This window comes from Polypterus senegalus, chromosome 1 (assembly GCF_016835505.1).
Source record: "Polypterus senegalus isolate Bchr_013 chromosome 1, ASM1683550v1, whole genome shotgun sequence".
Lineage (NCBI taxonomy): Eukaryota > Metazoa > Chordata > Cladistia > Polypteriformes > Polypteridae > Polypterus > Polypterus senegalus.
This window is the reverse complement of record NC_053154.1, coordinates 254,325,312-254,337,970: the sequence shown is the minus strand read 5'-3', so window position 1 is coordinate 254,337,970 and position 12,659 is coordinate 254,325,312. Positions and strand designations below refer to the sequence as shown.

Genomic DNA, 12,659 nt, shown 5'->3' with positions numbered 1-12,659 from the left:
ACGTCGCAGTAAATCCCTTTCCTAAGGCATGGGAATGTGCCAACTTTGTCAGTCAATTTGATCCCGACCCCCGCGTTGGACTGGGCAAACCTCAGTGGTAATTTCAACTTGGCATCTGTCTTATCACAAACAATGAAAATGAAGGTAGCTCCACATGATGTAACTCATTTGTTTCAAATAATGTATATGTTGCATAATCCCTAGTCTTGCTGTTAACGTTGAAAAAGCAACTGGCTGGCGCAAACTGCGAGAATAAGTAGCTAGCTGGAAGCCAATAGGTAGCCAGCTGTGAATAGGTGGCGAAATTCAGCCGCGTTCAGCACACTGGCGTGGTCATGCAGTCCTGACCACCTCTGCTGAACTTTGACGTATGTATTTCTGATGCTGCATCTCCTTTGTGGTGTTTTAGTCACCGTCTGCCGCTGTTTGGTTTATTTACTGCCAAACCACACCGAATGTCTGTAGGTGACTCGCAAATAAAATCTCATTGACTGTGACCAGCGCACTTGAGCCCGGGAATGATGCCATCAAACGGGCTTCTTCATTGGAGCTCACCATAGTAAAATTTTGAATAGAAAATCCGGGTGCCTTTATAATTCTAAAAGAAGAAGCAAGCGTTTAAATTCTTCTCAGTCCCCTAAAACTTTTTAACATTCCACGATTCCATTTAAATAGGTATGACATCCAATAGTAAAAAAAACTGTAAATAAAGAGTAAAAATGATTTTGACGTGATAATATATTGTCTTGCTTCGAGCTCCTCTTCCATCGTGTTTCTTAATTTTATCGGCAAAGGGCGTGTCTTACCGGCTGATTAATATTCATAGTTATTTGCATAACCTTGCCTCCATAGGCCACGAGATGAATCCTGTCAAAGTGGCAAAGCTGCGTGAGTGACAGCGACACCGAATCGCTGAAGGTTATTTATTAGCGTAGCCCAGTAACCTCCGAGAAGAAAAAGGACAAAAGACGAGAGAAAGTGACCGCACTCGTAAAGCATGAGCCCCGAAAACAATGAGCCAACCCGCCGGCAGTGAAGCGCAGAGGCAAAATGACTCGGGAGACCAAGACCAGGAGCGAGCGGCGCCTCCGAAAGAACACGGCAGTGATGTTCTTACTGGGCTCGAGGAAGAAGACGAAGCGGATGAAACTGACGATGTGCAGAAAGGAAGGAGGAAGCACGTCTCTCTATTATTGTGCCACTGGCACCGGCGAGAAGATCCGAGCCGGGCACGGACAGCGGAGAACCGCGGCACTCAAGGTACGCTGTGTCCTTGTCAGAAACGGCGGATAGCACCTTGGTTACAACGCTTAAGTGGTCTGGTCTTTGTTTTAAAAATCCGTGGCAGGACTTGAAGTTGCCGGCACACCTGACGTGGTGTTATTTAATGCGTGCGTTTCCACATAAACATATTCAGCCGGAATCGAAATTTGATAGCAGCTTATTAAACTGCCATTAGTTCCGAGGCGTCCTGTTCTTATTTTCCATGCTGAGTGCAACTGTTATGATATCGTAATACCTCTGTTTACACTTAGTTGAAGAACTTACGAAATTAATATTCAGAAAAGAAGTTTAAGCGAAGCGAGTGCTAGTATCACTTTACACGAGTGATATCAAGCTGTGACCGAGCAGTTTCTATTAATGACCGAGTCACTCGGCGACTTTCGCAACTCCTGTGGTACAAGACAGGGAAGCCCGTTCGTGATTTTCGTTTTCTGACTATCCAGATATACCAACATATATATATAAAGTTATACATGATATCATGTGTGTATGTGAATGCATAATTTATATATATATATATATATATATAAAAGCATATTTTAATTTGTTTCTGTTTATAAAAATGTAAATGTGTGTTGTGAAGATAAAGATGCATGCATATCAATGAGTATAGTAGAGTATGCGTGTGTATATTTGACACACTGGAACAGTGTTACGAAAAATATTCACAAACTTATTTGAGAAGAGTAACTCAGTACAAAGCGACACACAGCATTGCATTACATTACATTATAGCTTTAGCAGTAGTATTAATAAAACGCTGTTCTCTTATTTATGCCGTCTGCAAGACTACAATAAGACTGTACACTGGATGTAAATGAATGTAAAAAAGATTCTTGAGAGTTGACAAGATAATACAGAAAGTATGCATTCACACACTAGAATCAGCTTTAAGTAGCAGAATTCTGTAATTCAAAAGAAAATTGTGACCATCTGATTCCAAATAACAGGTTTTCATAGATAAAAACAGACAAGATGATTGCCAGCTGTGACATTGTGTGGTTTCATTGATTTTTCCAATCCCACTTCTTCCACTACAGAATCACGGGGAAATATTATTCTTTGTCCAAAAATTCAGAACTTTTATTAGATGTTATATTTTGTGTGTACTTTTTAATTAATCATGCAGTAGACATCACAATTTGGGCATGCAGTTATTTTTATTTAATAGGGTTGGGAGCAGTGCATTAAGAGTTAAGACTGCAGTTTGTGTAAATCCTAGCCATTTAGTTTTTAACCATTTTCTCACACACTGGCTGGTTTGTGGGCCATTTAACTGTGCAGGTTAAACCATGCTGGACTTTTCCCAGATCCCCTATTGTGTGATACTGGTAGCTGCAGTCTTGTGCTGTTTAGTCACCCCCTACAGATGAGTCTGATTGGCCTTTACACATAAATATTTAATTAAAAGCCTATCCTCCTCATTACCAGTCCAGTTCGATATGGCACTTGTGAAATTGGCACTGTTATACCGACGTGCTTGCCAGAGTCACACTAACAGAATAGAATCTCTTGATACTGGCACTCCACCTCCTAGCATTGCTGCTCCCTCCAGGCCTGGGTTCTTATTGGGCAGACTGTGCCCTCTCGTTCTCTTTTCAGTGGGTTATATGATACAGTAGGCTGCGTGAGTGTACACCAGAGTTGTTGATCAGAAGATGAATTGAAAATTATCTGCAGAAAAAGAAAAAAAGCGAGATGTCAGCCTTTGTCTCCAAAATAAATACATTTCAATCTGCTTTGCACTCCACTTCTCAAAGTGTGCACTAGGGACTTTATTAATCTGGTGGCAGTGTGAAAGGAACAGGTGCCTAGTGATAAAGGATAAGACTGTAAGCCATATGATTACCAGTTCATCCCCCATCGTTGACTGAACATGTGACACTAAGGAACCTGTGTGTGCGCCTGGTGTGAAAGTATACACATACAATAGCATGTCATCATAACCCCTAGAGCACAGTGGTACTGCAATGTATGGCAAAATAAGTTTAATCCAATTCAAGGTCAGCAAACTCCAGAGCCTTCCCCGGCAACACTGGGCAGGGTGTAACTCCATCACAGGGCACATACACACAATACCCACACTTGGCTAATATGACGTAATCGGTCATGCTCACGCCTTTGGAGAAGTGAGAAGACAAGAAGAAAACCCACAAAGACCCAGAGGGGATATGCAAACTCCTCTCAGACAACAACTGGGCATGGAACTACTGTAGAATGCAGGATGCTGAATCCTTAAAGCAGCAGCAAAACAGGCACTGTGCCCTCTGCAAGGTTTTGTGTAAAATACAATTTTGCTGTACACTTAGCTCCTTTACTATGAAACTGTACAGTGTTATTTCCCTAAAGTATGTTAGAATCATCTTTTACAATTGCATCATTTGTGAGTGAAAGAAAACCAAAATTTGAAGGCATGCAGAAACCTCTCATTTGAGCTCTGAACATGACTAGAAAGCCTTTTGGTTAACTGCTCAGCACAATTAGCTTTTCATAAAAAAAGAAAAGTTTAAATCATTCCTGTTATAAACCTTCATTATCTATAATCTTCTTCATGCATGCGAACTTTGTCGTCGCTCAGTCTGTGTTTTGTTTAATTCCAGCCTTTTAAACATTCCAACTGCATTACAAAAAACAATAGAGGATTGAAAGCTAACAAATATCTTTTCTAGTTTGTAAACTAACAACTTAGGTTGAATTCAACATTTCATTTTCTGTCAATGATGGATGAATGTTTAATTACCATGAATGTCTTTCTTTACATTGCAAAGTGAGTAATGGGCAGTGACTGTGACTCTGCTAAATGCCATTTGATAAAATACACTTCACTCTTCATCCCATCTATTCATTTTATAAAGAGATGATCCAATTCGGGGTGGAGTGGATGGTTTTTAAGCTTGTAATAAAATAATACAGCATGACCTAAATGTGTCAGGTCCGTTCACTGCAGCAATCAATTTTTTCCATGCATGCATTAAATATATACGGAAAACATACAATCCTTGTAAGGCACATTTGGCAGGAGTGGTGGTCATTTCTGTAGTCTGTCCTGACATGAGTACCAAATATCATAAAGCTAAGTTGGCATGGAGGCAGCTCAGAATTAATTGTGGCCACTTCTTTGTATCATAAACCTAGTTGCCAGGCAGCAGTGCCAATTATAGCTGAATTTGTGTAATTTAAACAGTAAATCCGCTCAGCATCCATGCTGATTGGTCCATGTCTAATATGTGATCACATAGCAGCTTTGTGTGTAATTGCTTTGCTGAAAATAACAGATTATCAGACATACTTGTAGTTCAGAACAGTGTATGAGACTGTTAACATTTGCCTCATGGTATAATACAAACTTGAAGGATTGTATCTTGCTGTTAGGTACCCCGCCACCAATGCAAACATTTTACCCCATGTATGGAAAAAAAGAATGTATCAAACGATCAAATGATTGTACATACTGTACATACTGCTTGTGCAGGCCCTACATTTTTATGTTAATCTTAAAAAAGTAGTTTGTAAACAAAGTTCAGTCTGAATTGAGCTTCACAATAATTGCTTACTGTACTATAACTACAAATATGGTTTGTATGTATTCAGTTGAATTAAATGTATTGTCCTTAAACCTTACAACACACTGAAAAACATTTGTTATTAGCAGCAGTGGTGCAGAAATATTCTGGCAGCAATGCAGTACGTGACAGAATGACACAGTAGGCATAAACTACTCAACTGAACGATGACAATTAAAAATAAATAGGTAACTGTTCCAAATGAAAGTAAATATCTGATATAAACATACATGAACAAGATATAAAACTGAATCGCTAGTAAATCTATTTAATTAATAAATGGAAACAGCATAAATCTACAGTAGTGTTAAATGATATACATTTCTCAAATGTCAGCCTGAGAATCACTTTTGGTAAAATTCTCATTATTGATTTCTAATATTACTGTATATTTCATATCTGAACCTTGCTTCCTCCATGCCTCTGTACTTTGCCTTGTTATCTCAATAACCTTGCACATTGCTGTGGTTTCTTTCTGTAATGGCTTGTTCTGTACCAACAAGTTAATCTGCTATAAACATTTCATATGTTATGGCTTCTCTGATTCAATTAGACATTTTGTTTTTCCAAAAAAATTTGAAACTCCTGACAGATAAGGTTTCACCAGAGCTCTTTCACACATTAAGTAAAGCATCTTAGATTAAACGTCACAATTGGGTATTACATTACTTAACCACACCTGAAAACAGAGCAAGACTGTGAGCTGTTTTTGTATTCTGGCTCTGCGCTTATGTGCACACTGGCACAGTTCACTTTCACTGAGCACCTGTACTGCTTTTATCTCTGTTTCTAAAGTTACCTCTGCACATGTGTCAATGAAACAAACTGGGTACAGTTAAGATTGGGAAAATTATTTAAACAAATGGGTGTTGTCTTCTTCTCTGTAAGACAGTAAATAATGCATATATGGAACAATACCCTACATAATGAACAAGTGCTTTTTTAATAGCATATAGTGGCAAAGTGAAATTTTAAATGTAAATAAATGTCCACAGGATATATAGCATTAAGTAATTCAGACAAGCCATGTGATTACTGCCTTTGTCCTTGTGGTATCAAAATTAGTGAGAACCAAAATATTCTGCTGCTCAAGGTCAGCCTTGTAGTACATTTAAGTATATTTAAGTTATGTACTGTACTGGTTCTGTTTAATAATGATCTGAATACACTGTTATCTTCAAAGAGCTTCATTTGCCACTGTCATCGCATACATATAAATTTTATTCCTTTCTAAATTACCTGTTTAACTTTTTAAATGAATACTGCTGAAGAAAAGCATCACTTGTATTTCAGGATACATTTAAAAAGTGGATACTCTTGTAGGTGCCCATTGATCAGTGTCAGTTTTGTAGTAGTTACTAGTTATAGTATTTTTTGGAAGAATCACATGTTTTGCTCAAGCTATGTACGAGATAGTACCGTATTTAAAATTGAATTGTTGTGACCACATATGAGCGAGGGTTACAGATTCCAAACCCAAAATGGCATATTTGATGTCTAGGTAACAAGAAGAGGGTTATTTACTATCTTTAAATAAAGTTCAGACAAACAATAATAATAATAATAAAGAGGGCCCATGGCCTTCCTGATACAAAAAAGATCCTGCACATTTGTGCAGAGTTTTCCACATTCCTACAGCCATTGGGGACAAACATCAGCACTACTCCTTACTTTCTACTGCACTGGCCCTTCCTCCTCCCCCTGCTTTTAATGTGCACCTGACTCAGTGTTCATCTACCTGCAGGCCATTTTAAGTCCCAGAATCGAAACACTTTTGTGTCAACATGGGAATCACTTGTGAGACTGGAAATACACCTGAGGACCATACAGTCAGAGCTTCTATTAGAAGAGCCCAGGTCACCATGCAGCCTCATCAGAACTTTTATTATAACATATGCAGGTGGACACTCCTGCTGCCACTGTTACCTTGGGGGCAAACTTTGTCATGTCCTGTGCCTCCAGCAGTCAATCCTTTGACTTGGAACATCTGCCAGGGCAAGTTATTATTGGCCTCTATTCCAGGATGTTCCTGGCTATATCATAGTGTCATCTATATAAACATAACCCCTCCTAGGAAGATTTTTTTGTTTACTCTGTACATGAAGAAAGCATAGGTTTCAATTTGAAAATTGTATTTTTTAATATAGCTCATGTGGCATTCTTATTAAAATGTAATTGACTTATATTACTCCAGCAGCAATGCTGCTCTGCTCAGTTGTGGGGTGCTTGTGGTATGTAGTAAAGGGTTCTCAAAATTTAATAATGATATATAATAATGGTGCTGGGAGGTAAGGTCTAACTAGCCACTACAAAACCTGTTGGACGAAAAAATAGTGGAGCTGTTTGAAAGCTACTAGATGAGAAATAATGGAGCTGTTTATTACTACAGAGTACTTGGCTTGTCTTAAGAAGTACATAGAGAAAGAACAACTACAATATCATGTGGTGGACGGCTGGGGTCCATGCCATCCTTCTTTATATGTTATGGGGGAGCAGCCATGGACTGTGCAATACCTCCTCCTGGACTCTAGATTACCCCCCACCCCCATCCCCCCTCCCCGTGTTGGAGCGGTGCCTCTATTTCCCTCAGGGCTCCATGGGAATTGGAGTTGGGTGCTGCAACTGGGATTCCTGAGCCCATATGGGCAGTATATTCACCACACCCGGAAGTGCAGCCGGAACTCGGCAGTCAACCACCTGGAGTACTTCCAAATGGACTATAAAAGGGGCCAGCAGCCACCACAAAATGGCCAGAGTCGGAAGGAGGAGGACGAAGCTTGGAGAAGGAGTGGTGGTGCCAAAGAAGAGTGTTTTGGATGACTTTGGTTTACTGGGGACTGTGTTGTACCTGTGGGAATCACAGGGAAGACATGCCCACAAGTGAAGAAAAATAAAAGTTCTTCATTTTTACAAGTGCCATCGGCGTAAGTCTGTCGGGTCAGGCACCTATATAGCGCCTTTTACGCTGGCTTCCAGATGAGACTGAATCGTTTGTGTCGCAGGAGCGCGTGTTCCTGGCGCCGTGCCAAAACCACATGTGTCTTGTGCTGCTGTGCTGGGCTTCTCCACAAATTATTTTTAATGATGGGTCCCTGCTTTGCACCAGGCAGAGGATCCCATCTGGGATGCCATGTAAAAGATAGCCCGGCCACAGACAGACACAACACCAAATGCCCTCAACACACATGTATATTTACAATATTTACACAATCCGGTTATACCAACTCACACACGACTACTTAGTCCTTTTCTTTTTTTGGCCGCCTCCACTCCTCTCTTGCAAGCTCCGTCTTCCTCCTCCCAACTCTGGCTCCTCAAATGGAGTGAGATGGCCCCTGTTTTAATGCCCCAGATGTGCTCCAGGTGCTCTGTGATGGTCTTCCAGCAGCACTTCCTCGTGTGGCAGAGTGCTGTCCTCCAGGGCTCTGGAACATTCCAGGCGCCCTCTGTTGGTGGCCACGGAACCTTATAGGGTTTGCAGATGATACCAAGACAGTTGGATAGGCAGATAATTTGTAATCCGTTAAATCATTACAGAAGAACTTGAACAGCATATAGGCTTGGGCAGATTTGTGGCAGATGAAATTTAGTGTCAGTAAATGTACGTATTACACATAGGAAGTAAAAATGCTAGGTTTAAATACACAATGGGAGTTGACATGATTGAAGGGTTTAAAATCATGAAGGGGATTAGTACAATGGATAGAGACCATTATGTTAAAATGAGTTAGTTCATCCAGAACATGGGGACACAGTTTCACACAAACATTAGGAAGTTTTTCTTTACACACAGAACCATAGACACTTGGAATAAACTGCCAAATAGTGTGGTAAACAGTAAGACTTTAGAGACTTTCAAAACTAGGCTTGTTGCTTTTTAGAACAATTAAGTGGATAGGACTGGCGAGCTTTGTTGGGCTGAATAGCCTGTTCTCATCTAGATTGTTCTATCTATCTATCTAATTTAATTGTTCTAATCTCAGATGTTGTAAGTCACTTTTGATAAAGGCATCAGTGAAATATTTAAATGTAAAAACATTCTAGATATCTCATTAGATGTTACATGTAAAGCTCACTCAATAATGTGTGCACTAACAGGACTCGATATTGTTGTTCAAAATAAGTTGTTTTTCTCATATTATTATGATGTCAATTACTGAGCTCATGAATACCACACATTACTTGATTTATCTGATTATTTTAGAAATTTAGGCAGAAATACAGCTGAAAAGTCACTGGTACTAGTTAATGAGTGTGTTACCTTTAATGTACAGTATGAGTAGAGTAATTATACTTATAGGTTTGGTTTTGTTTACTTTGCTGCATTCTATAGGCTTGCTTTATATGTTGTTGGATATTCTCACATTGCAGTGGTAAGAAAGTTGGTTTTAAAATATGACTATTGGTATTACACCAACTGTTTTTCTTTTCTTTTCATTTTAGACACAGAAAGGAAGCATACCTGTGTTGCCATTGGTTTGGTCTATGCCTTGATGGCATCACTTTTATTTTCAGTGGTTGCTCTTTTAGCAAAGAAGATAGAAGGGGTCCATGCAGTGGAAATTAGTGCAATCCGATGTTTCTTCCAGATGCTGTTTGTGCTTCCTGCCCTTATATATTACAAGTAAGTGTACACATGGTTTTTAAAAATGTTAATCTGAAAATTTTTGACATTTGATCATTGGATTTGACATGTGCAATCTTAATATCAAGAGTTACTTTAAAAATTATACATTGCTTTCTGATTTAACATTTTTGAAGTAGTTTCTGAGACCAGATAATGAAGAGCAGAGTTTTGTACACTTGCAAATAAATACTTACAAATACTTATGATCATTGTTATTTTTGCTTTTAGAATTGGATTTTTGGGACCAAGGAACCAAAGAATCTTTCTGTTTCTGAGAGGGTTTCTGGGTGCAGGTGCAATGATTCTTTTCTTCTATGCTGTACAACAGATGCCCCTGGCTGATTCAACAGTTATCGTATTCAGTAATCCTGTCTTTACGGCAATACTGGCATGGATTTTCCTTAAGGAAAAATGCACAATATGGGATTTCATTTTCATCATTTTCACACTGGCTGGTGTTGTTCTGATTGCACGGCCCCCATTTCTCTTTGGCTCCCATGCAACTGGAATGGATGGAGAATATACCAATCATATTAAAGGAACAGTTGCTTCTTTTCTAGGTGCAGTGTGTGTGGCATCCACATTCGTTGTTCTCAGGAAAATGGGAATGAGTGTACATTACTACTTGTCTGTGTGGTACTATGCTGTTGTTGGTTTTATTCAGTGCATGATTCTGTTAATTATCATTCAGGATTGGAGTCTACCTTTTTGTGGCATAGACAGATGGCTTTTGATCTTAATAGGTCTTCTGGGCGTATGTGGCCAGACCATGATCACTAAAGCACTACAGCATGAAAAAGCTGGCCCTGTTGCTCTAGTGAGAACCATGGACGTAGTATTTGCTTTTATATTGCAGTTTATTTTTCTTAATCAGAGTCCAACTTGGTGGAGTTTGGGTGGGGCGCTATGTGTGATTGGCAGCACAAGTGGAGTTGCTCTTCATAAATGGGTTCAAAGTGTACGAAAAAGGTAAACCTGAATTGAGCGTAGCCTCTTAAAATTCATGCATAAGCATAGTTTACATTTATACTAAGCTATCGTAATATTAAGGTGCTACATACTTTAATATTCATTTAAGTCGATTGTTTAAAAGAATAAAAAAAACTAATTTTAAGGGGGAATTTCCATTTATTTTTATGTGCACTATTTTTAAGTCCAGCTTGTAATTGTTGTATGTTCTTTGAATGGTTTTTAGTTTTCCATCTTTTCCGTCAGTCACCTCATACTGTAGCCTCTCTTTGCAGTTTAGGCCTTCATTTTCATAAAAATGCTGTTATGGTCCGCCATCACATGCATCCATCCCTAAAGGTGCTTAGTTTGTCTTATAACCTTAAAATTATATGCATTTAAAAGAGCTAGACAGGTATGCAATCAGCATAACATAAATGCACTTAATAATCTGTCATTTTATGTGGTATGTTGCATTCAGAAGAAATGCTTATTTTATCTGATTAAACTACTATAAGTTTCACTATGTAGTGAATTGTACTTTGGTTTAATTTCTTATCTTACTATAAAGTTTTATTACACTACATATGGCTGAAAAAACAAACCATAAAGAGTCAGGGTTGTTTGCAGATAAAATATTAGTCGTTCTACAAAGCTTTCTGTTTAGTTTATAGAAATTAGTGTAGAGTAAAATGGAGAGAACAGTATTTAATTGTTTTTAAATATGCAAATGTTTATTGTTTGCCCATTTTATAACTTGCCACTTTAAGACTGCAATATTTTATGAAATTCTGAAATATTTTAAAATACTTCTGTGGTTTTATGTAAGTGCTAATACAAAAAAGAAAAATAAGAAAAATGTGTTTCTCAGGGATGCATTTTTAAAAGCACTTTTGAGCTTGTTTGCTTATGTTTTTCAGTTTTTATACCAATGTAAAAAAATCCTGTTATTACTTTGGAAATTAAGCAATATCTCATGGTAAAACACTGTTTTAACTGTGTGAAGTGCAAAAAACGTACATTTCAGAAATCTAACAATAAATATAATTCATCTGTTGAAAGAGACAGTGCATTTGCATTAATTACTTTGTAAAATTGACATGATTCACAGAGGATGCACTTTGAATGCTTGTGTTTTTGTTTGGATAAAATTAATGAATAATGAGAGTCAGCAGTCTCATTTCACAAAGATACAGCAAAGATACAGTGGAATGGCATTATTAGATCAACTTTTGTATTTGGAAACTTCACACATTTAATTGTTTTTTGTGGATTATTATATAACGCTTTGTTGTAAAATAGTCATTTTTTTAGAGTTACTTTACATATTGTAACAAATTGCTCCATATCAATATAAAAATATTTTTCTACCAGTTAACATGACCAGTATCTGTAGTATGTGTATTGCTTGTATTGCTTTCTATAAAATGTTTAAGGATGTTTTGTAGGTTTTTAATCATTCTCAGTAAGTTCAGTCATAATTACATTATAATTCTGGTAATGATATTTTTAGTAGGCCTAAGGTTGTAAAAGGGAGTGGAATTTAAATATGATTATTTTTACCATGCTTACAGCAATGCCTTTGGGCTGTTTGTTGACATTTCCATAAGAAAAGTGATTTGCTAATAACAATAAGGAAAAGATAACTTAGTGTGCAGACAAAACCTACTTTTTCTTAGTATTTAAAGTCAGGTAAACTTTGGTACGTCCCACCTTTGTTTAACAAAGTGAGCAATTTTTGCTCTGTTGTAATGATGCTACAGTATATTGCAGTTATTTTTTGACTGTTTTGTTAACAAACTGTGCTGTGTTTACAAAGGAGCAGAGTGTCGCACACCTGCGTCCACAAATGAACAATGACTATTTGAGAATCCAGCGTAAGAATTGAAACACAAAGGGTCTTTGGCTATAATGTGTTTATGGTTGAATTGAGCCATACATAAAAAGTCATTCAATTCCTATCTCTTTCACTCATAATTGGAGGCTATGTTAATTTGTGTATCATTTCTATTTTTAAAAAGTAGGTAATGTATTTATATTTTTATAGAATTCATTGTAAACCAAACACAAATGACATAGAAAATATATGATATTATTTATAGAGATTTTTTGTATAATTTCTAGTCTGTAATGAATATAATTATATTGTGGTGAATATTTTCAAAAATTAAAATATTTTAATGTATAAAAAGATTAATGCTGTAAAAACTGTGTATAAACCATTTTCTTCTGTTACT

General features: G+C 37.6%; 1 protein-coding gene across 1 annotated transcript; it reads left to right on the top strand.

Moving 5' to 3' along the window:
* Positions 1 to 404: 404 nt before the first annotated feature.
* Positions 405 to 11,284, top strand: slc35g1 (solute carrier family 35 member G1). The gene is made up of 3 exons (XM_039772159.1): positions 405 to 1,260; positions 9,291 to 9,471; positions 9,703 to 11,284. The coding sequence occupies exons 1-3, from the start codon at positions 1,014 to 1,016 to the stop codon at positions 10,445 to 10,447; spliced, it is 1,173 nt and encodes a 390-aa protein (XP_039628093.1). The 5' UTR covers positions 405 to 1,013; the 3' UTR covers positions 10,448 to 11,284.
* Positions 11,285 to 12,659: the final 1,375 nt, after the last annotated feature.